Raw genomic sequence first — 24684 nt, forward strand, 5'->3', positions numbered from 1 at the left:
CTTACCCAAAGCATCTCACCAGGGAACTTCAGTTTCCTCTCTGAATTTAAGAGGCACTGCAACTCCCTTAAAGGGGATCACCTTCAATCACACCTTTTATTACAGTTAGCACTACTGTGACTGAGTCCTCTTCCCTATTTGGTTCTGAGAAACATGAAGTGATGAGTCAGTATCCATGGGTGGTTTCTCAAGAACTTGAATTTATCCATGGAATACTTTCCAAGATGCCAGACACCTATTACATATCAATAATATTTTCAAGTACCTGGAAAGCCTCACTTTGTACTATTTGTTCCCACCCTTTCCCTATGCTGCCATTTCCACTGGGTTTGCTGTGTGCTACAGTATTGTAAATGAAGCCTTCAGGATCTTAGAGAAGTGACCTGGCTGTTCATACTGGCACACCACATGAAGTGTTTGTAGTAAAATTCAATGTGTGCTGGTACCTTTTACCTTGGTTTTGAGGGTAGTCAACAGGGCAGAGAGAGTGAAGTGCTTCCACTAAAACTCTTCCCACCTCTAAAGCTATAGACTTAGAAACTGATGTTCAGTCTGCTTTTCATTGCTTGCTTTAAACACCTTACTTTTTATTAGAATTCAATTGTGCAATAACTGCTGAAGACACATTTAAGTAGAAGATGTATCCCAGAGCACTGAGCCTGTATGTCAGTCTGCCTTAGCAAGGATCCAACAGATTAAGGCCAGAAATTTTATCCTGCAGCTGTAACAGACTCAAGAATATCAACAACAGTGTTTTTAAGTGCTTTATATTTATTATAAAGTATTAATAACTAAACTTATGGAAAATGATTCTCTGTACAAGAGAGTAACATGACAGCTTTTACAAGTTCTGCTATACAGTACATGAAATGCTGCAGATTTTTTCAGCCGCTTCAAACAGTATTTGCTATACAAGTCAAAAAGAGTAAACTTAGAAGTTTGTTTATAATACAGTGTGTTAGAAAGCACAAACAAGTAACATTCAAAATAAACAAGCTCCCAAAAATCAAAAGAAATCTTTAGATGGCATGTACACAGATTATACTCAAGTTTCAATATACATGTTATTGTTCCCCACAAGATGCTCCACTTTACTGGATTCCTGGAACATGATGAGAATTGAAGGTGCAAGAAAAGCACCTCTCAAGCCACATAAGAACTGGATGGGCAGAACAGCAATTTCCTGAAGTGTTCTCCACAGTCTTTGGCTTTACTGTTCATTACAGCCATATACTGTGGCAACACATGAAGAGAGACAGGCCTCAATTACCAGTACCGTCAATGCCAATCCAGTTATCTGGGGAGCTGCTAGAGCAATTCAAGGCACTCTTCCCAGTACTGCTAGCCCACAGAACCCCCTGTATAGGACATAGCATTTTAAGAAAACCAGGCTGGGTTCTTGAACAACATGGAACAAACAGTTCAAAATAAACTCCTTCAGAATGTCAAGTTCAAAGCTCATTCATACTTCACTTCCCAGGCAAACTAGCCTAGGAGAAACATTCATATGTGTGTCACTAACACTTTAAAGCACACTGCTTCAATGTGTTTAGTTGCTTCTGGTTAAAGTGATGTAAGGTATCAGCAGCTTTGAAGATAGTGTTCTTGGGGCATGGTGAACTTCAACTCACAGTAAGTTTTTAAGCCTACTTCACAGTTTAGCAGTTGTCTCCTTTGCTTTTCCTTCTCCTCAAGAGGCAATGTCTACAATCAGATTTTACAGCTGTTCTGCTTACAACAAAAACCAGAATGCCAACACCCCCCCAAAAATGTACCCACAGCAAGTTTGCTCTGATGCATGTGGTATTGACACTTAATTGTAAGCTTCTCCCATAATACAAAATAGCTTCTAGATTGAAAAGATTTAAAGATATTGCATGGTTGTATTTTACTTTTGCCTCCCAATCTCATTCCAACTATTTGCGGAACTGTAAACAAGTAATTTTTATAGTCCTCAGTACTGTACACCTGCATTCCCAGGAACTGGAATTCAGTGACACCTTCATTAGAGATACAGTAGCCTAAGCACAGTGAAAGTTCTGTCCAGCTGCCCTCTTCATACAGTAACCAACAGGCCACTCCTCCCACATTCACACCTTCAGCTTTCTCTTCTGATCAAAGTAGGCATCAAATCTGGATAACGCATATTCCTGGAGAAATAAGGGACACTCAGTACTCAATAAACAGCTGTTTTCTTTTTGGGATGGGGAAACATAATGAAGGTATTAACTGTGTTACTTTGCTAATCCATCATCTCAATGCACTAATTAGCTCTACTTAGAAGGATAATCTCTCCAGAGGTGTTCTGGCTTCTTAACATTTCCTCCAGTTTTGTTTCAACTCCAACACAATTAGCTGCTGCCAAAATGTCAGAAAACACAGGTACTAAAAAGACCAGGACTTCACTGAAAAGGCTGGCTCTTGCAACACTTCTGGTAAGATACTCCATGTACCTGCCAGTCCTATCACTCTACAGTACACTGAGCACAGTCCAAGAGCCAGACTGATCAGTTTCTCAAGTACAAGTTGCTACCTGGCACAAATATTGCTGCACACTGAACATCACCAGAGGACATATGCATTTTGAGTACTCGGTTCAAAATTCTCACTGCATCTTGGCCTGTCTTGCCTGGGATGTCTTACTGCAGAATAATGTTGCAATATAGCCTGACAAGGCTATACACTCTCTACATAACCATGGGAACAATTTCTGAAGTTTTTATGATCTTGGATGTTCTTTACGTTCTTAACGAAAGAGGACAAAGTTGTAACAAATGGAGTTTTAAAAGCTTTACTCCACTTAGATACTAGTTGCTGTGAGAGGCCATTCCATTGCCTTTTCAATACTGTACCACAGGTTATTTAAATTACTCATTTTCAGTTGTGTAAAACTACAATTAAAAAACTTACCAGGTACCCAAACTCAATGGATGAGATCTTTGCTTGTATAATAGACCACAGACCCCAGAAGAAGTGTGATGCAAGGGCAAATCTGAAATTACAAGGCTATGTTACTGAAATAAAGACCCAGCTAAGTCACAACACCTTATTTCAATGTCCTCTTAGAACAGTATTCCCTAGTTTGGGGATATCCACACCTTTTATTCAATTATAATACTATAAAAATAATGCCCCATGGCATAGTATTCTGTTTACTCCACTATTAGTGTATATCACATATCTAATGTTACAGTGGACAGATTGTTCTTTACCACATATAAATAGCTTTCAGTCTCTCTCGGCTCAAGTTCCTCCACCCAGTGAGACAGACACAAGTACAGGTACCACGGTGGAAGCCTGAAGATGCAGTTATACATGGCAAGTTACCTGTTAACTTCTACCAACACTTCTTCTTCTAGTTTGGACTTCTCTTCATTGCTCAGATTTTCAAAGCCATCATGGAATGCAGACAGGTAACTGGAGAGGAAATGAAGCTGGAAGGCAAGTAAGCAACTGAGTTACAACTTTTCATCTCCAGATACATTGTTTTCTTTCAGACCAAGGCAGTCCTTTTAATAAGTTGGCATGTATTTTTTCCAAACATCAACAGCTGTTGGAGTTAGCTTTAAGATTAATGGTGCTTCTAACAATTGCTTGAAAGTCTGACTTAAGAAAAGTTATATTAGGACAGGCAGCACGTTGCTACTGCCAGCTAATTTCATAGTTGCAGTCTACAACTACTGGACTTTTTGTGGTGGATGGCTACACAGCACACAGTAAATATTCTATCCTGAACGGGTATTAAGTTACTATGATTTTTAAAGCAAAGGTAGTCAGGATTACAGAAAGTATTACACACTTAAGGAAGTCATGGAAGAAATATCTTGGGACACAGTCAGTCCAAAAGAGAACTAAAAAAGAGTTAATATGTGAAGACTATGGACACTGGCATTTAACTATGTCTTTTGTGTCTACCTGTTGTTTCTTTGAAGGATATTTAAGAACACTGGCTTTGAAGAATGGGTATTTCTCATACGAGTAATCATACATCCATTCACAGAAGTGATTTCCAATGTCAAATCCTCTGAAAAAGAAATAAAGTACCTCAGTATTTGCAAAGTAGCAATCTGCTTTTTTTTTTAAAGCAAAATCAAGTTTAAAAGCTCTGGGCTACTCAATTTACTGCAGTTTTGCTGGAGGTAGAGAATTGATCAACCTAATTGATTGATAATTGAAAACAAATTTTTGCAAATTATTATAAAACAGTTCGTAAAGAGGGGCAGTTCAGAATGAAAGCTACCAGCTACATGAAAATACTAGACTTTGCTAGCAAACTTTATACCAATGGAGACAGTAAAAATACTTGAGTATGCACTATATCTCAGTGTGAAGTCAGAAGTCTCTAATATTTGCATTATTGCAGGCAAAGAGATCATAATCAAAGTTTTCAATATATTCCACTGTTACATTATTGGAATTCACTATTCCAGCTATGATGTTTAATCTCATTAACTATACACACTTGATCATCCTTAAAAACACTTAACTAGATGGCTGAGTGAAGAAAAACAATCATGTTGCATAACCATGTAGTGAAAAACTTGTATTCTCATCTGCAAAGGTGAAAAAGCCATTAGAAAGGACAGAAGGAAAGAACACAAAAACAAAGCTGACATGCTCACAAAATCTACTCTTCTCCTCAACTTCCCACTAGAAAGAAATTTTGACATGCAAGCAAGAAGCCATTTGTGCATAAACAAGCCCTCTAGTCTGAGCAGCCAAGGAGCCCCAATAACTTTGCCTCTGCTGTGTGCCTAAACTCAACAGAATCAGAACCAGAGCTGTTTTGATTAGTTATATATGCTAACCACCACCATCAGAGCAGAACACAATTCACTAGAATAGACAAATAATCAGTATTATTGATGACTTTGATGATATTATTGACTTGGTCTCCCTGTAGCATGCAGAAAGGAACACACTCCTGTGCTGTAGAGAAAATAAAGTGTTTACCGGTAATTATAGCTGCTGTATTCAAAGTCAATGAGCATCAGCTTTTGGTTTTCTGAACTCTCTCTGCCTTCCAGAAGTAAGATATTACCTGAAAATTAAGATAATACAGCATATTTAATAATGCAGGAAAATCAGAGAAAAGCAACACTATCTCAAGGAACATTCTTCAGCTAATCCCAGTTATCCCTTATGTCTGCATGGAAGAATTATAGGTGTGCTGGTTTTGGCAGGGGTAGTTAACTTTCTTCATAGTAGCTGGCACAAGGCTATGTTTGGATTTGTGGTGTTGATAACATAGGCCTGTTTTTGTTACTGCTGAGCAGTGCTTCTGTTGAGTCACGGTCTTTTCTGCTTCACAACCCAGCCCAAAAACTGTCTGGGGGTGCAGGCAGAGTTGTAAGGAAATACAGCTGAACAACTGATCATACTATATGCTCACTATATAGAGTGGGAAGAAGGGATTGGAGTGATGGTGTTTGTCTCCACAAGTCACTGTTGTGTGTGATGAGGCCCTGCTCTCCTGGGGATGGCTGAACACCTGCCTGCCAGTGGGTAGCAGTGAAATCATCTGTTTACTTTGCTTGTGTGAGCAGCTTTTGCTTTCCCTAATTAACTGCCTTTATCTCAGCCCATGAGTTCTCACTTCTATCTGTCCAATTCTCTTCCCAGTCTCACTGGGAAGACTGAGTGGCTCTGTGGGGCTGAGTTGCCAGCTGGGTTTAGTTAAACCATGACGACAGGAAAAGCCAGGTTGCACTGACTGTTTTCCAGCTCTCTGGAATCTGAGATATATAGCTTTACCTTGTAAAGCTGAAAGCAAAGTTTTTTCTGTACAGGGAGAGGCAGATTTCATCTCCCAAGGATTCTCTTTCCCCAGTTTAGCTTGCAGCTGGCTCAGGTGGCCCTGTCAGCCTTAGCAGTCCTTGCTGCATTGTTTCTTTCCACAGCTTGAGATTTATATAAATTTCACAGCATCTCTCATATCAGCTTTTTCCCCTTGTGCTGCCTATCCTTATGTGACTATTCTCCAGGGCAATTCCTCAGCCTTAGCTGATAAAGCTGGGACAACTGACAGGAATACAGCCCTGAACACAGGCCCACTAGAGCATCCTTCCAGCTCAGCCCAGCTTACCCACCATTCAGGTGACAGGGCACACAAACACAGCATACCCAACACACCTTCAGCCTTGCTTCCTCCTCATCTTTTTCAGTAATTGGCTCAGGAAAATTGCTTTTCCTTCCATGACTCCCAGAGAACACTAAAAAAAGGTGAATAAGGTTTTCCTAATGTTTCTTACCAGTACAAGTTAAAAACTGCCACATCAAACTACTCTACTCTCCATTGTCACTGTCACTCACTGCACTTCTTCAGCATCTTTCTTTTAAAATGACTTAGGTATCCCCTACTCTGATCATGTATATTGCAGCAAAGCAAGGTATGGTCTAAACAAAAAACACATAAGGCTCCCTTCATCAACTGACCTGTACTAACAGAGCATGAGTACAATCTTGGCTTAACCCACTCATGACACCAGAGTTCTCTGAAGACGCCTGAAGGGTTGCAGAAGCCCATACTTTACTTTGGTACTGGAGTACACAGGCTGCTGCTTCAGGGCAGTAGCTCTGAATGTGGCTACCTTTCAGCGAGCAAACAAGTAACCAGAAAAGGCTCAACAGTACGTTACTGAACAATACTGAAGTATTAGCAGCTTACCCTCTTGACAATCATTGTGGCAAAACACAACTGGTGAAAAAGTAGCTTCAAGCATTGCTCTAGAAAAAAGCAACATAGCATCTTTTAAGTAACAAATCACAAAGTTCAGTTCCACTTCCAGGTAATTTTTTGTTAAGAATTTGAAACACTATTCCTCCTGCCAACAGCCTATTTTCTCAATTAGGAACAAAACATCAGCACAGTGAAGTTTGACATCATGATCAGGAAGCCAGATTAGCAATTTCATCATAGAATTTTGTACTTGTATGAGACTCAGGTTGGTCACAGAACCAAAAACAATCCCCAGCTTGCAAAGTAAAATGAATATAAAGTGTTATACTGTATAACATGTCTGAACAAGTATACAAAAACCCATCCAGAAACTGTGGAGATTAGAAGATAGTAGTAGACAAAATAAACCTACCTTAGATTTTTCATTTCCTGAGGGAGATTGTAACTGAGAAGTTTGTTTAGTTTTCTGGTTTGGGATTCTCTGGTAAATTTAATTCTCAGCACTTGATTTAGATACCTGTTAAAAAAAAAAGAAACAAGAATACAGGATTTGTAACAATGAGTATATTATTCTTCCCATACTATGATGCCATTTAAACTAAAATAAAGGAAGTTTGAAAGAGTTACTGAAGAAAACATTACTGTTCTTCAAGGTAACTGAAGTCCTTTATGTGATAGTTTCTGGGTACAGTGAAAGCTTGTGTTCTCAGGCATTCAGGAAGAATGATCTGCTTATCAAAATTACAACAGGTCACCTTTTTTCCCATAAAGTATTGCATAACTTACTTTTCCATTGTTCCAAAAAGCCACTTAGGTTCCTTATTAAATGGCATTTTCATGCCATGAAATCTGGCCATCTTCTCAGCTATTTCAGCAGATATGTCAGGCAAGCTTAGTTCTTCAGTGCTCAGTTTCCTGCTCTGTAATAAAATACAGTATTCTTAAAATGCAGTTAATTGATGAGTTACAGAACTGTGACTAATTATAACCTAGCATTAGGCTCTATGCAGTACCGTGTGAAACACTAGCATAGTACTGAAGCTATACTTTTTTTGCTCACAGATGAACTTACAAAGTTGCTGCCTTTGGAAAAGCTGCTAGCCAGCCCTACTTACAACTTAATCAAGTCACTTCTAGATTCAAGACCTGGGGAGTATCACATCTCACACTAAGAATATCTTCAAAGCAGATCAAGTATAAATATTTAAGAACATCAAAAGCATCTGCTCTTGTTGCTGTTAAAGGGAAGTGTTACTCCACAGCTTCCCCATGCTATGTTTGGTATCTAACAGGCTTTTTATCTTCCTTTATTAGCCTCTGCTAGAGTTGAAGAGTTTTTAGATATCTCCCCCTGGCAAGAGCTACAATGGGGCTCTCCAACACCCACTCTCTTAACTGTATCAAATGACAGCCAGCAATTACTACAGGCGGTCAAGTATTCCATTCCCACATCCCTGCTTTTCTGGGCAGTCCAGAGACCTCCTCGTCATGATCAATTAAAACAGCTTCCAACAGCCCACTGACTAATTATGACCAGACTTACGGGAATGAATTCCTCCAGTCGCCCTTGTGGGAAGATTCCATACAGCTTTGGCCCAAGTGCTCTCTCTGCAAGAATGGCAAACATAACACTTTCCAGAACCATGGCTTCTGCCCCCTACCAAAAAAATTAAAGTATTAGTTATTCACTAATATGAACGCACAGACATTACCTCAGGTGTGCAAAACAGCTAAACTGTTACCAAGTGAGAAATTTTAGGGCTAGCTTTGAAAAGACACAGCATTTTACTAATCAAAGTTTCTTGACTAATAATTTTTAGTCAGGATGGGAGCAATACAAGTATTTTGCTTTCAAATTAAAGCTGGGGAGAAAAATCTGTATTACTTAGCAGGTACTGTTGTGGGCCAGATCAAAAAAAAAAAAACAACAAAACTGCAAAAACCAAAACACCTCCTCTCTAACCTGTGGGAACTCTGCAAATCCATTTCCTGGAGGAGTTCGTCCCACTGCAACACAACAAGGAACAACAAATATTATCCTATATCAGCTATTTTAACACTCTCCAGAACACTGCCTCTGAAAAGGACATTTTAGCTACACAAGTGAATGAAGTGAACAGACAATAATAAAATATTGTTTTTATTGAATAAAACAACTTTTCATTTAGAAGAATGACTTGTTTTTCCTTTCATTAAGCACATTTTAAGTATTCCCTTTTTTATTTTTTCAAGTGAGGAAGTAATTTAAGCTTCTGCTAAAAAACATGTGTGTTTTACCCTTTCTACCACCAAACATAACTCAAGTTTTCTCTTTGTCTTACATCAATAGGCTTGGTTCTTAACAATGACAAGCAGACAGCTTTTTAATACGAGTGCTTAAAAATTAATAGAAATATGAAATATTTAGTCTCAAAAACACAGTTAAAAATCACTGAAGTGTAGCTTTCTGGATGGGTAAGATTATCTATAAGTAAACACAGAGGTCACATTATAAATCTCTACTTGCAATTATGTTCACCAGAACCCAGCTCTACTCAAATCCTAAAGATCTGCCAAGCCTCTGTCTATTTTTGAGCAACTCATCTCAAAGTCAAACCCATAACACTTAAAAGCATAAGAATAAAAAGCATAACAACAAGAAAGCTCTCAGGTATTTCTGACCACAGATCCTTTTGCATTATTGCAGTCAACACAGTATCAGACAGTAAACAACTCTATAGAAGTTCCACTCCTGAGTACACTCCAGGCAACAGTATTGAGAAATGATTTTTATTCTTGTTCCACACCTTATTATTCTGAGATCTTCAATAAGTTCTAGTGTTTCATATTGAAGTGCAATAAAGACTCATGTAACTATGTTGTGGAAAACTGAGACTTTAAGACAATTTGCATATGAATGTATTGCATCTATGTTCTCCACCTTTTTTTCATGCTAGTTCCTCAAAGCACCAAATGCTTTAGCCGCTAACACACCAAAAACGCTTTTAATCATTTTACATGCCCTCATCATTACAGGTCTGAACTCTTTCTGTTCAGTTTTGAAACAATGCCAAGCACCAAAAAGAAAATTAGTTGCAAGCTACTGAATGTCCACTATTATTAACCAAAACTGACTTGGACAGTACCTGGTACAACACCAAGCATTTTTAAGTCTCTTCCCATTAAGGTGTCAGTTACTTGTTTCTGTATCTTACTGAAAAGCAGCTCACTATTCTTGGATAACAGGAAGTACAAAAAAATCCTGTTATTCATTAAGACATCTCTTCATGCATCAGCAGTGCAAGCACTAGAACAACTTCCTCACTGAAACCAAATGGTTATTTGAGCACAAGTCCAATGAGAGTTTTGGAACAATACCATCCATGTAATCTCAGACACAAAGGCTTCTCCTTCCTAATACCCAAGGGACCTTTTACCAAATCTCCACTCCACACACTACTGTCAAACATGGGATAGGTGTGGAAATAAACTACTAAAGGACATGAAAAAAATTCTATAGCATACTTCATATGGAGACTGAACAAATCCAGGTATCTGACTCTTCAGATTAATGTTCACCTGATTACTTTAAAGGATCAAGCATTGCAACCAAGGAAATGATATACTTCAGTGACTTCAAACACTTTGCAACATACTCATGCTTGCCAAGACAACCTGTTATTAAGATCTAAAGCTCTCAATTTTGACCAGTTTCAGAGATTCACCCATAAGCACTTGTATTTTGATTTCTGGAGAAAATTGGACCACTCATGTTTTTAAATGAATACTTAGAGATCAATGTTTTGTTTCAAAGCTAACTATTATACACATTTGTTACAAGACTTCCCCAGGATGCAAATCCCATACAGGCAAGGAGAGATCAGAAGCCTTTCTACACTTCAGATGGAACTGAAGCTTCTGCTTTTTTCCTGCCTTAACAAAAATTTCACTATAAAATACACAAAGAGTCATATTCTAAGGAAAATTACTGCCAATTATAGCAAAACCAAAGTAAAACAAATTCCTGTTAAAAGACCTTATGAGCTGACAAGACTATCCAATGTTTAGACAATTGTCACACACCAGGCAGCTCAGAAGCTACAATGCTTTTGCTAGCAAACCCAGAGAATTTGATTCTCTCTAAAGGATATCATCTCTCATAACCTAGACACAAGAAAATTAACAAATCCATCCTGACAGTAATTCTTGAGAACACTGATTCAAGAGTGACATTTCAGCACTATGAGATTAATAGCAGAAAACAACCTATCAGCAGAGAATCAGCGTTTTCAAGCAACAAATACCACAAATGAACTTCTGAAGTTCAAAACCTTGTTTCCTATACTGCAAAACTTCTATGAGCTTCTGTCACCGGAGTGGGGCTTGTTTGGACTTTTGGGTTTTTTTAAACTAACTTTTATTTCTTACAGGATTATGGTAGAGAAGAAACCAAGCCATCTCCATTTTTCATCTTTGAAAACTGAGGTATCAAACCAGTACATTTTTCTGTTCAATCTTTGTTCAGCTGATTGAAGCTGTTCCAGTAAGCTAAACAAAGTTCAACAAAACTTCAAAAGCAGTCATTCAACAACAAAAAAATTTAAAACCAGTTTCAACTCAGTAGGAAAAAAATCCCCCGACACCAAACAAATGCTTGAAAGTGTTTCAGATGGCATTGCCAGAAGGCAAAAAATACAAGGGGAGAAAAGCAGCACTTATCAATTAAGTAAAATTTACTTTTCCCTAGTCACTGCCATTACAGAGCTGAAAACAGAGAACATAACAACCAAGGCATCTGGCTAGCAAGCTGCAATGCTTTCCCTTACTGAGAAAATACTGCCACAGTAGAAATCTAAATTACCAAATCCCATTCACATGACTTTATAAAAAGATAACTCAGTTAAACATTATGCTGCAGGAGAAGAAATTATTCCAAATGCAAGAACTTTAAAGTTGTCAGAGCAGAGATGATCCAAGCACAGTGCTAATCAGGAACACTTCATGTTCAAGAGCAAGTTCTTTCCACCTCCATGTACCTTCCTCATAGGAGTTCACCAATACATTAAAAAAATGAGGGATTAGGTAAAGCAGAGAACAGTTGTTCATCTACTTAAGAAGAGTCTGATACTAGAAATAGCAGTGTTGATACCAATATTCAAAATGGTAAGAAACCATTTAGAGTAGAACTGGGGGTCTTTTTCTTCATAATGTGGGATGATTGAATCTTTCTAAACTATGTCCAGACACTCACATAATGCTGCTTCTGTGAGTAAATAAATTTCTTTCCTTCATTACCTTTTACATTTTCTAGACACAGTCCAGGTGGAATAACTACTGGTTTAAAACAAGCAGGATCACCACATTTCCCTATAATCTATAAAATTCTGTGAAATAAGCAAATTTAATTACTCACTTGCAAGTCATTTTCCTTCTGAGACTGTACAGACTCTCCCTTATTACACGACCTCTATGAATGAGAAAAAGCAAACACAATGAGAGGATGAAATTTAAAGTTATTAACCTGCAACCACCAGAACAAAGGGAGTAGAAGTACCAGCTACAGTTAACTAAAAGTCTCAACACTGTCTTGGATCTGTGACAGCTACAGCACTAGTATCCATGTGACCTCTGACCACCACATTTTCAACAATTCCAAAGTCTTTCAAAAGGATGTGCCACTGAGACCAAGACACTCATGTAAATAGCTGATTTTCACTTATATTTTTATTATTCCCCAGTCTTTCAAAACACAATTTCAATGCACCATAAGCTCAGAGGAACGTTTCTAATTAAGAGAAAATTAAGTCCCACTGCATTACATCTGGGATGAGATTCTTCCAGCCAAAGCACTTGAGACACATTACAGAGTACATAAAAGCCTTAGAAGGACTATTGGAAGAGGCATGTTATGAAGGTTGCAAAGCACTTCTTTTGCTTATTACCTTATTTTCCAAATTTCTTGTGGCTAGAATTTCCTTATTTAGAGTGGGTCTTCTTGGCTGTTTGTCCAGTGTACCACTGGCTGTGCAAATACAAGATTTTTCTTAGAATGAACTGCCCATGTCAGTTAAAGGTCTCTCAGTAGGAACCACAGTATACTAGCAAAACTTTAACAAGTTCCATGCATACTGTATTGTGCTACGGTTGTTAAGAGTCATTATAAAGCAGTTTCAGAATATTAAACCATACCCTCAGCAACGGAACCCTCAATGGCACATGCTTTTAATAGAGCTGCACATTTAAAAATTCAAGATGTATTATAAACCTTGTCCTTTAAAGGGCTTGAAGGTAAGGAGAAGAGAAAGCAAATATCTGCTTAGAATTAGTGACAGTTTGTGGCTGCTATTTATGTTGCAATTCCAGCATTGACTGTTTAAACCAGACTAGCTTTAGAGGCCCATAAAGGCAGCCAGCATCTCCACCTTCTGAACACAAACATTGCATTCACAGAACCATGTGCATACCTTCCTGTTCCAAAGCTCTAACATGTCCAAAACAAGGGTGGAAATATGAACTTAATAGAATACAGTTAAGCAACACCAGCTGCCTTAAGTACAATACAACAAACTAATGATTTACACAAGCTCTGCAGTTACAGTATTTCAGAAGCTATAGAAGAAGGATAGTTAACAACAATCGATGGTCTTTCAGCAAGTACTTCCCATAACACTACTATAAAAGTTTAAAACAAGACAATATGGAAACTGCTATTACTTTATACTACTTTCAAGGAAATTAATAAAGTCCAAACATATTCACTACAGCTAAATATGTAACTACTGAATAGCATTAAAATCATTTACGGAGGGCTTCTCTGAACAAGCATGTTCTACATCAATACCACTCTCAGATTTTTCTTGAGCAGTCAAAGTTACTCACCATTCAGGAGTCTTTCCTGAAACATGGTGCTCTCAGAATGGTTCAGTTCAATCAGAAGGTAATCACATTAGAGTTTTCCCTAGAACCTGAACTGGCATCTGCTTTCCAGAGGTCATACTGCATAAAGAGCTAGCCAGTTCCAAGAGTCCACCTCAAATTAGTGTTGGAGACAGCCTAATGGCATCTATTGTGCCACTAGAAAGGGACAGTTAGGGCTTTACTGCAGAGTCATCACAAGAGGAGACTTCTGCAGCATCCCCTCCCTCTTTTCTGTTCCCTCAGCATGAAGCATTAGTTTCCACAAGAAAAAGAGCACAAATATGTAAATAACTTGGAAATATGAATGGGAGCTTGGAGAGGATTAGTCTTTACAAGTGGCCATGTACTCAGCCTAGGATTAGGAAATTCTTCACTATACATGGGCAATGAGAACAAAGCAAGCAGGATGCAATGTTATGTACCAGAAGTTTAAAAGTTTGATCAAGTTATATCAGATACCTTATTTTGAACCACTGTTCTCAGAGGTTATTGTGGAATCAGGAAATAATCAAATTCCACTACTTTAATCTGTCAGCCTATTTAGCTCACTTGTTCTTGGCTAAATCTATCAATTTCAGTTTTTCCATAACCCTTATAGCCCACTCCCACTAATGTCCAGTTCTGGGAGCTAAATACATCAACAGAAATGAGGTGATTTTAATTACCTGAAAAAGAGGCTCACTGAGTAACTGCTAGAGCTTTTTAATCACTCTCTACATGGACACTAACTAGAAATGGACACATGTTCTACAGGTTCAAGATTTCTTCAAATATTTGTTCAGGACTTTTATTGTGGGACGATTTATTCTCAAAGCCCTGAGAAAGTTCATTACAGTTTTAGTAAGGGAGGACAACTATATTCAACAAACGTAGTTTAGAGTCAAATTTGTGATCATGTAAATTGATTTTAATGCAGGATACAAGATAAAAGTCCTAGAATGGGAAACAGTACACATTGATCTGTGCTCAGATGACCAGACAGTGATTAGACATCTGGCAATTTAATACAGAAAATTGAGTTTAACATTTTCTTCCTAATGCCCCCAATTTATTTCTTTCGTGGCTGAAAGATGAAGTCCCTTATCAAAAAACCCAAATGATGCTTGGCCGAAGAATTCTGCACAGAGAAGGAACTTTTATCTCTTTTTATCTTACATAACTTTGAGCTCTGCTCACAAATTTAAATATAACTCAATTTTTCTCAGCTTACTCAGCTTGATTTTCAATACTTTAAAATACTGCAGCACTTGGAATTAGATAAATTGCTAGGAAATCACAACATTACAAGGAATTGTCTCAGAGGTTAAATGTGACCTGTGCACAGAAAACTTTTCTAGAAGCTGTTGACAGACATCAGTTTGAACTTCAGTGTATGGAACAAAACCAGGGTTAGATTCAGCAATAACTATTTCTGCTTCTAAGGATCTGCCATTGATCCCATATCCCTGTCAGACCTGAAGGAACTGATGCTAATTTGTTGAAGTCCTAAAAATCTAGCATGTGAAGAATCCCCAATTCAAGCTCTACAAAAGCCACAACTCAAATCCTCTACATCTCAAGTTACCATTCTGTTATGAGGGAGCAGAGAAAAGGAAGGGACAGCTTTTTGATATTCTGTTATTGCCGTAAACATTCAGATGCACAGACAGTAGCTGGTGCTACTTAAGGCTTACTTTTAAACAACGAAATCCAATACTAAAGAAAATGAAAGCTGTAGAGAATGCTCCACTTCAGAGATCTCATACTATACCGTGAATCGTGTCTGTCACCTGGAAACCAGAGTGCTCTAGGCACGATCGCATGGGCAAGCCTGCAGCAGAGAACACATGCATATACAACTAAAGTGGTACATTACCCCCAGAAAACCCTTAATGCCACCCAACACAAATATATCCCCGTAAGAGGTGCTTGGTTTCTTTCAAGCCTTCTGCCAGTGCCAGGGATTTGTAGTTACTCCATGCTACAAACAGACATGGACACCAACAACCACAGAAGACGTTGATAATTACAGTTACACAGCAGTCTGCATTTTATTTAGTTACACAAAATAAAAGGCAGCAAGGCAGGTATGGAAAAATATTTACCACAGAACTGTGGCAACCATTTATACTCATTTTGCATCTGTTCACACAGAAATTGAGAGACCAGAAAGGAGCATTAGGTATACTGGTTTGTTTTTCCTCATTTGTATACAAGATTTTGTTTTGGCTGTTGTAAAGTAACAGAGCCCCAGTGAGTCAGAGTTCAAGGTTCTTTTGACACATGTAAAAGAATGGGAATCAATCCCTGATTTACCTTTTGAGAGGTGAACTTAAATTTCACCTTAATTTGAGCTTATTTTTTGTTGATGCCACCTTATGTCACAATCCTATTAGCATTTTTAAGATGCTACTTTGAATTTGAGTAGAAACACTATAGTGATATGAATATGAAATCCAGTTTTAAAGTCTAGACATTAAGTGGCATATTGTTGGATAGCCCTTTGTTTCAGTTGTTAACACTAATACAACAAGTTAAAGACATTTTGTCACAACAAGTTTTACTTTCAGTGCTCCCGTTTAAATTTAGCAACTAAGCTGGAGCAATCATAAGTGAAGCAGAGTAAGACATTTCCCTTTTTTAGTGTAGGACATATCTGCATTGTGCCTCAAACATTGGAGTTTTAATGTGGTTAGTACTTTAGCCTATCACAAGTACAATACTCGTCTTAAAAAAAAAGTTCTGCTCAAGGATATACTCAGGAGAAGTCCTTGATTTATAAACATCCATGCCAGTGTGACCATTCATAATAATGGCCAAGCCAGTTCAGTTCATCTCCACCCAGCTCCCCCCAAACAGTCATGCACACAAAAAATTGGTTTAAACATATCAGCTATGACAGAGGAAGGCACAAAGCCTTCCCTGTGTGGCAGCTTTAGCCAGCTGGCATGGTTTATATTGGATGAGTTTCATGTACTGACATTTGTGTCTTCCAAGTGTCATAATAAGCAAACTGGAGCTATTTTCAAACTGCAAAAAAGGTTCCTTTAAAAGGTGGCTCAAAGAATTATGGTGCCAGTATCATTCATTCTTAAGTTAGTAATCAGGGACCCATTTTTCACTTGTATTCAAAATTTTAACTTAAACTTGTCTTCTGTATGTACAAGAATTTGGTGCAGGTTGCTATAGATACACAGTATTTACAGTAAAGGGATAAAGAACTGATATCACTGGTTTGTGCTCCAATTTCAACAGAAGGTAAAATGGACAAGAGTTAAAACATGCTACAAAGGCTCAAACAAACAAGTGGTAACTACTAATACCCAGTGGCAGTTACAATTAAGTCATTGAAAATTAAATTGTGATTTTAGCAGAAGGTCTCAAAACTCAACTTACTTAAGCAGCGTTCCTTAATTTCTACAGGGTTTTTAACTTAAGCAACTTTACTAAAAGTATCAAATTACTCCGTATTAACAGGCTTGTCATAACATTCTGCTTATGCCACCCAGAAACTCATAGGAATCCTATGTGAGGTTTTCAAAATACCCAATAAAACAGTTTGCTTATATTTTAACTTGCATTTAAGGTAAAGGGGCTGGAAGAGACAAATGTTTGTTGACAAAAATTGTGAACCTCAATGCAATCAAAGTTTTACCTTGGGACTTTCTCTGCTTACTTAACCATTAGTGAACTGCACCAACAAGAGCAGTCATTTCACTGCCACTATGGAAATAAAGGAAGTTAGACATCTCAAAAGATCCTTCAACACCAAGAGCAGAAAGGTTAGAAAGTTATGAACACACTTTCAATTTTCAAACCAAATTGGTTCTGATTTTAGAGCCCAAAAATTTATTTTGATTTCTTCAGTAGATAGGGGCAGAGAAGAGGCAAGTTAAAAAATATCCTGAGGGAAGAAGAGGGCAGCCAAATTCTAGAGTCTACTTTATTTTTCTTTTGAAAAATAAGGGAAAGGCCATATTTCTTTACAGCTCTTGGGAAACAGAAGCTCTACCACTACAATAGTTTTACAGCCCATGTTCCTACTCAAGCTTTCTATAAATTAACTCAGCATTGCATTGAAACCATTAATAGTTCTTGAAAAGAACCCCAACTCAGCATCAATCCTAGGAGTCATTTTGAAAACAAAGTTTCACATGACCCTTTTTTCGCTCTGCTTTTAGTTTCTCTTTAAAACTTAGACTATTTAAGCTTGAATTACTGACCTTCTACACACTTTCCTTAAGAGTTTAACTTTCCCAAAACATATGGTGCTGTAGCCAAGCAATTCATGCTCTTCCAAACCACTGGAATATTTTACATATTTCTGGTAAAGTTTGTTGCCACAGGAAAGTTAACAACTCACATGATATAATAAAGGAACACTTCAAAGTCAGTAAAGCAACAATATCTAATGATATTTTTAATAGTGAGCTTGGTCAAGACAGCAGAAGCAGGAAGAATGGGCTGAAATTTCAGGAACAGGAAATCTTCTGCAGATATTGAACCAGTTGTTCAAAGCAAGTGACTGAGTACTGGAAAATATAAAATTAATGGATAATAAAACCAGACCCTCTAAGTCAAATAGAAACAATTGCCAACATACAGATGTAATGTTATGAAGCTGCAATTTTTCATAAGGTTAAACACTTACATTATGATTGCTTATTTACAATGTAATCGTTATGTGTAGCAGAGATGGATAAGAGAAGATCTGCTGTACAGTCCTAGAGTAACAGTCTGTCAGCTTTAGAAGAAACCACATGTACAAAATAGTCTTGCTTTTAAGTGCTACTATTTGAAACAGATTTGCCAACTGCTTCACTTAAGGTGTGACAAATTTCAATACTATTTACATTTTACTAGCCAAATAAAAGTATCATTAAAAGAGTTAGACAAAACATCCAGTTAAGCTTCTATGCCAGCTATACGGCACTCCACACATTCAGGAAAGCATATTTTGGAATGAGATGACTGTACAGTATTGAAGTTCACTCTTCATTCTTATTCTAAAACTATATTTTCAAATTTTCTAGCAGCACAATTACCCATGATATCTAATAAAATGCTTGAGTAGTGTACAAGCTTGACAAAACCTTCAACTAACCTCCAAGATTCATAAGTGCTATCAAGATTAAAATGAAGCAGTTTAGTCTCGCAATCTAGCTAGTTATGTCAAAGTTCTACATTCTGTACAGAAGCAAATTATTTTGAAACACCACAGTCCAAACTTAAGACCATAAACAAAACATTAGTGCCCAAACAAACAGCAAATGAGCCTTCAGCTAATTCACACCAGTGGGGATCTGCGTAGAAAGGAGTAAGTCCTAGACAATAACAAATCATTAAAAAACTGTTTTCAGCTTGCAATCTACCCCCCACCACAGAAACATTCCCTAAAGGATAAAGCTCCATAGTGTCACAAATGAACATCTCCAAACATATCACAGTGAAGCTACAGAAACCCTCCCACTCCCAAAGCACTCTATGTACTCACCATCTGCAGGATTGCACCGTATAAACGCAGGAGAACTTTCCGTGGTTCATCTGCAACTGTCTCAATGGTATCAGGTAGTGAGCACTGAAACAGCATGTTGCTGAGGCCACCTCTGGAGACAGAAATACATTGATTAGCTGACTTGGATAAGCACATGTTTTGTTTTCAGATTAGAGGTGCACTAAAAATCCTTTGGGTGTGATTAATTGGTCTGCTCTAACAAGAAAGTTTTCCAGCAGTACCCATAACTCATAACATACGAGGCTTCAATAAAACAATGGCAGCTTCATGCTTCTTAATGTACAGTTCACCACCCAGAGCTATTGATCCAAATCACAGCTCAAGCTATTAACAAACAGATGTAAAATGCAACAAACAACTATCTAGATCTAAGCAAATTATTTTCAGCCATGCTGGAGTCTTGTCAGATGCACTTGGCTACACAAGCAAAGCTACGGCAGAATAAGTTTAAAACCATTCAGTGAATATAAAACTCCAAGTTTGAATTAAGAGTTGCTATCACTGGGAGTGGCAGCTTAAAATTCAGCTATAAAGCATTGCTGATGAAAGTCTTACTTCTGCTGTCTTTCTTAGGGACACATTTTCAATTTTTTTTTTAAATTTACAATTAAAGCAATTCTTTATTTGAAATAAATTGCTCACGTATTTGTCAAATCTAAAATCACACTCAGTTTCTCTGGTCGAGTATCTATCTAGATTGATAAAGCTGTGGAAAACAAAACAAATGCTACCACTTTTTCCTGTAAAAATACTGTTGTTAAACAGTAATTATATTTAAAAACTAGCATGTTTGTGTATCATCTGAATGATTGAAGCATAGATTTTCCTAGTTTGTGCCTATCTTGATGAGATTCTAAGTTTCCTGAACTTCTTGTAGCTCATAGGAATACCCATCTACTTAACCCACATTTTCTTTACTGCATTGCCTTTCTGCATTCTTATTATTACCATGTATGAAATTTTCAAATTTTCCTTCTGCAAGTGATTTTGACTGTAACATGTAATACCTTGCAGTGACCTTGGATTACAAGAATCCACAGCAAAATGTAGTGTCTAAAATGCAATTCTCAGTCCTAACCTGACATTCCTTTCAATGCTTTTTCAAATATTGTTCTCGGCTCTCTTTCAACACAGTGGGGAAGCAGAAAAGACTTTCTGTAAAAAAAGGCTACCAAGAAGGAGACAGTGACTGGCCTACATATCCAAAGTCAACAACTGAGAAGAAAAAAAAGAAATCTCAAGAAAACAGGGTAAAACAGCAGCTGCACAATATGCTTAAGAAAGGAGACAGAAAAGAACCAGGTGGCTTGGCAGGCACTCAAAAAAGGATGTTTAGAGACAAGATATGAAGTAACTTTGAACCATGAAGGTTAACAGGTTGGAAAAAACCCCAAGAGACAGATGGAAAGGATATCAAAGGAAGAGCAGAGCCAGCTATTCAAAGGCAATCCAAACATTGGTTAGTTATACTAACTACACTTTCGGCTTTATCTGAACTGTGCTAGACAGATTTTTGTGAAAAAACATTTGCCACCTTTCCTATGCCTCTGATGAACTCTGGTGAAAATACCAATATTAAATAGAAGAACTAAGCACACTGAAAAATATAAGAAATACTGGACTAAAGCACAAGAATCTGTATAGTTACATGACTTAAACAAATGTTTAGCCTGCACAGTGTGTGAAAGCCCAGAAATTCTTTTTTTATACCAGACAAGACAAAGTGGATGCTGAACGCCACTAAACAGAAGTTTCACTACAGTTTAAGTTCACTATTTCATTTAAAACTTCAAAAGTTACCTGGAAAAGTTATCAAGGAAATCCATACAGAAGCATAATAAAAGGCACTGTTCTTCTGAAAGGTCAGTAGATTCAGCAGCTTGTTTAAAGGTCAAAAGGGCACATCTCACTCATACAGATAAAGCTACCAGTTATTTAACTGACAGCTGTTCAAGATGATTTTACAGTATTAATGGACACATTGGAGAATGCACACTGACTGAAACCAGAATTAGCAAACCAATATGATGCATTGCCCAGAGATGAAAGTGGTGAGAAGACTTTTGCCAAAAAAAACCCCAACTGCCAATTAGCATGGCCTTACACATTCTTAAGTTTCAGCTCCTCTTCTGCCAAATTTGGAAATCACAAAGCTATTCTGAAGTGGTGTCTCACACAGAGGTTTCCAAGAAATGCAAAGATAACCATGCTAAAATGTAAGGCTTTAGACAGTAAGTGCTAAAATCAGCAATACACACTAATACAGATGGAAACTTAATTAAGCAACTCAAACTAGACATATCAGACTAGTCTACTGTTTAGGAATTGTATTGGTTTTGTTAAAATTCTCTCCTTTCATTAACTCCTTATGATCAAGTCAAATGAGGAGAAACTATCTAGAAAAAAAAATACTACCTGCACTGGGTCTCAGTGAGTTGCTCATTTTTCAATAATGCTTTTAAAATAAATTTAGGAATGAGCAAAATATGTTTTAGTCATACTTTTATACATCAGAGCTTTCTCAACTGTGTATGCTCCCTTAGGTGCCTAGGGTAGATGTGTGCATGTTTTGTGAATGGACAAAAGTAGAAACATTGGGAAAGCAAACTGATAATAGTATCCTTTGAAACTGTCCCTGACTATGTTTGATCAGGTAGAACGATCAGTCTGGAAGATGTGAGACAAGCGGTGCTTAAAGGGGAAACTCTGAACTAACATCGGTTTAGTTAAAGCAAAATAAAGATGCTATTTAATTTTGCAAAGCAGGCAAAGATCTTCAGCACATTACATCATATGGCTTCCAGAACGTCCCCAATTTACATATTTCTGCTGCCAACGTGCTGAGTCACAAGCACTCGTTACTGTGTACTGTAGAAGATGACTCACATCATCGGTACACCGCGTTTACCTGATAATTTCTCAGTGCGGAGCAGCCAGGGCCAGCCCAGCAGGGCCCTTTTCCCCCGGCAGGGAGCTCGGGGCGCGGTGCAGCGGTTTCTGCCGGCTCCATCCCTCTCCCGGCCGGGCGCGGGGCCCCTCCCCCGGCGCGGGGCCGAGACGGGGCCGTCGCGATGCAGCAGCAGCAGCCGCCGCCCCCCCCGCACCACCACCCGCTCCGGGTCGGGGGCGCATCCGGCGCCGCCCCCGCGGCAGCCAGCCCGCTCTCACCGCCCAGTAAACCCAATTCGGGAGGGATTTAAAAGAATAAAGCGAAATTAAAACGGAGCCCCTCGCCTCTCCCGCGGGGGTCGGCTCGAACCCGCGGCGAGCCCCCGTCCCCGCCCCCTGGATGGGCTACCTCCCCCTCCGCGCTGACCTGATGGGGCTGATGCGCAGCTGCTCCTCCTGCAGCCCCCGCCAGGCCCCCGGCAGGAACTCTTTGCACCACAGATACGCCCGGCGCCGCGTCCGGGGGTCGAGCGGCGGCGACTCCTCCTCGAGCGGCGGAGGCAGCGCCGGGGGCAGGGGCGAGACGCCACCGCCTCTGCCCGCCGCGGTGGGGTCCTTTCCCTCAGGTTCGGGGTGAGCAAGCGGCGAGGGCGGCTGCCCAGCCGCGGCGGACCCGCGGCTAAGGATGAGTCCAAGCGGGGACGGGTCGGCATCACCGTTGCAGAACTTGGTTTTCATGGCGTGGCGCGGGGGGGGCGCGGCGGCCGTTGAGGCGGCGGGCGGGGGCGGCAGCTCGCGTGCGACCCTCCGCCGTCAGTGCCGGCGGCGAGTGAGCCGCGCGCTCGCGCCCGGCCTCCCTTTTATACGGCGTCCCGGCACGCGGGCCCGCTCGCGCCTCACGCTTCACGCCCGTTTGTCTGTGATTGGCTGGAGCGGGCTCTCGGTTCCGCCCTTGGAGCGGGGGTGGGTAGGGAAAGGGAGCGGGAGGGCGCGCGCACTCGGCTCGCTGCCCCTCCAGGCGTCTGTGATTGGTGCGCGCGCGCGAGGGGAGCACGAGGCGCTCGCCCGCGGGGCCGGGGCTGAGCCTGAGGGGAACGCTGAGGGAAGGTGAGAGGGAGGGAGGGAGAGAGGGAAGGAACAAAAAAAGGAGGGAGGAATGGAGAGTGGGGACACCTCACGGTGCACTGTGCCGTGGAACTACTGCTGCTGGGTCCGCCGTGATGCTGCGCTGAATGGGGCTGGCACCCCCTCAGGCGGGGCTGGCCTTGCTTAGGGCTGCTTAATGCGCCGGTGTTATTCACTCCGTGACGTGATATCGAAATATGTGGGAAATCTCCGCGCGGTGCGAAGTGGGTCGCGGCAACCAATAATAACCGTATTTAAAGTCCGCTCCTTAATGAAAGTGACTGAGTTAGTTACCGTGTGAGGGCTGGCTCATGCCCGCTTGGTGAACTGGTCTCTCGTGGCTCGGGATCACCCCTGAACAGAAGGGTAGAGCTACGGGAGCAAGAATAATGTCTACACGCAGTGCTTTGGACACGAGTTTCTTACAGCTTTGGCATGGCTTTCCTGTTTTGGGAAAGGCCAGCACCTGCCTTACTGTCCTTCCCCCGCCAGCATCCGAGTGTGGGAGCGGTGATGTCACAGCCCGCTGGAGGATCCGAGGCCTTCCCGCCCCTCTAGCGGAGCGGGTGGGACTGTCGCCTCATATCTTATATCACCTCGTCATAAATGAGCAGTAAAGCAATAAATCCCTTCAAGCCTTGAACTACCTCTGCACTTCCCTGATTTCCCACCCCCCCCCGCCTTTGGCTGTTCACCCTTGATGGTCTTTTTCTGTATACGAGAGACTTGCAGCCTCTTGTAATAAAAGATGCCATTATGGTGATCATTATGCCAGATGTGGTGATCACTGTTAAAGCTGGGAATTGCTGGGTTGTGAGGGAGTTCCTGATAGGCTCCTTCCCTCATCCTTCCCCAAACTATTTCACCACACGGGCAGCTCTCTCATTTTGTTGCATGCTTCACTTTGGCACTCTAGTGCTGGAAAACCTCCAAGGAGCCTACGGATTTTCTGGGAAGTGGCAGGAAAGGTCCAGAAATGGCTTTGGAGCAGGCTTTGTGCTGGCAAAGCAGCTTCAGCACAACCAAAGCTGTTTTGGCTGAGGCATACCAGACTCTAGTTAAGAGGAAGAGTGATGTATGAGTTAGGAATGCCAAACCAGGACAGAAGAGACAGAGATTTTCTTTTCTCTTTATACCACAGCTCTTCATTTATGAAATAAAATCCTTTAACTCAGGCACAGATTAGGGTGCTGGAGAGGAGACATGCAGTTGCTGCTGGAGATGGCTACTCAGGACTGCAGAGGAGTCCTTTCTTTTTCAGAACCCTGCTCAAGTACCTGACAACATCGCTGGTGTTGAATATCTCAACAGAAAAAATATGTGAGAAGAAGGGGTGAAAATAGCAAAAACTATGCCTTACACACAGGCTCTTCTATTGCCAGCTGCTCGAGCTTCACACTGGCTTGTCATGATAGCATGAATAACAGGACTTGCGTTTTTTTTCCTAAATAGAGTTATTTGACTGATTTTTTTTTTCTCTAGATTGCTATCAGTGTAGAAAGAAAAGGCAGTAAAATCAGAGAAAAGAAACATTTGTTTTTCCTGGATATAGAGAATTCTACCCACTTTTATTAGACAAGAAAACTCCATCTCGTTGCTA

General features: G+C 39.9%; 1 protein-coding gene across 2 annotated transcripts; it reads right to left on the reverse strand.

The window, feature by feature from the left end:
* Positions 1 to 751: 751 nt before the first annotated feature.
* On the reverse strand, positions 752 to 22774 carry CHKA (choline kinase alpha). 2 transcript variants are annotated; one of them, XM_005522376.3, is made up of 12 exons: positions 22387 to 22774; positions 19050 to 19161; positions 12072 to 12125; positions 8223 to 8336; positions 7466 to 7599; positions 7092 to 7196; positions 6668 to 6726; positions 4954 to 5041; positions 3916 to 4024; positions 3328 to 3434; positions 2911 to 2992; positions 752 to 2150 (listed from the first exon to the last, which is right to left on the reverse strand). In XM_005522376.3, the coding sequence occupies exons 1-12, from the start codon at positions 22695 to 22697 to the stop codon at positions 2091 to 2093; spliced, it is 1335 nt and encodes a 444-aa protein (XP_005522433.1). In that variant the 5' UTR covers positions 22698 to 22774; the 3' UTR covers positions 752 to 2090. The 2 variants fall into 2 exon arrangements, with proteins under 2 accessions (XP_005522433.1, XP_005522434.1); XM_005522377.2 differs by lacking the exon at positions 12072 to 12125.
* Positions 22775 to 24684: the final 1910 nt, after the last annotated feature.

Source organism: Pseudopodoces humilis, chromosome 7, assembly GCF_049639895.1.
Source record: "Pseudopodoces humilis isolate 2021_Gansu_Grassland_sample_001 chromosome 7, ASM4963989v1, whole genome shotgun sequence".
NCBI classification, from domain to species: Eukaryota; Metazoa; Chordata; class Aves; order Passeriformes; family Paridae; genus Pseudopodoces; species Pseudopodoces humilis.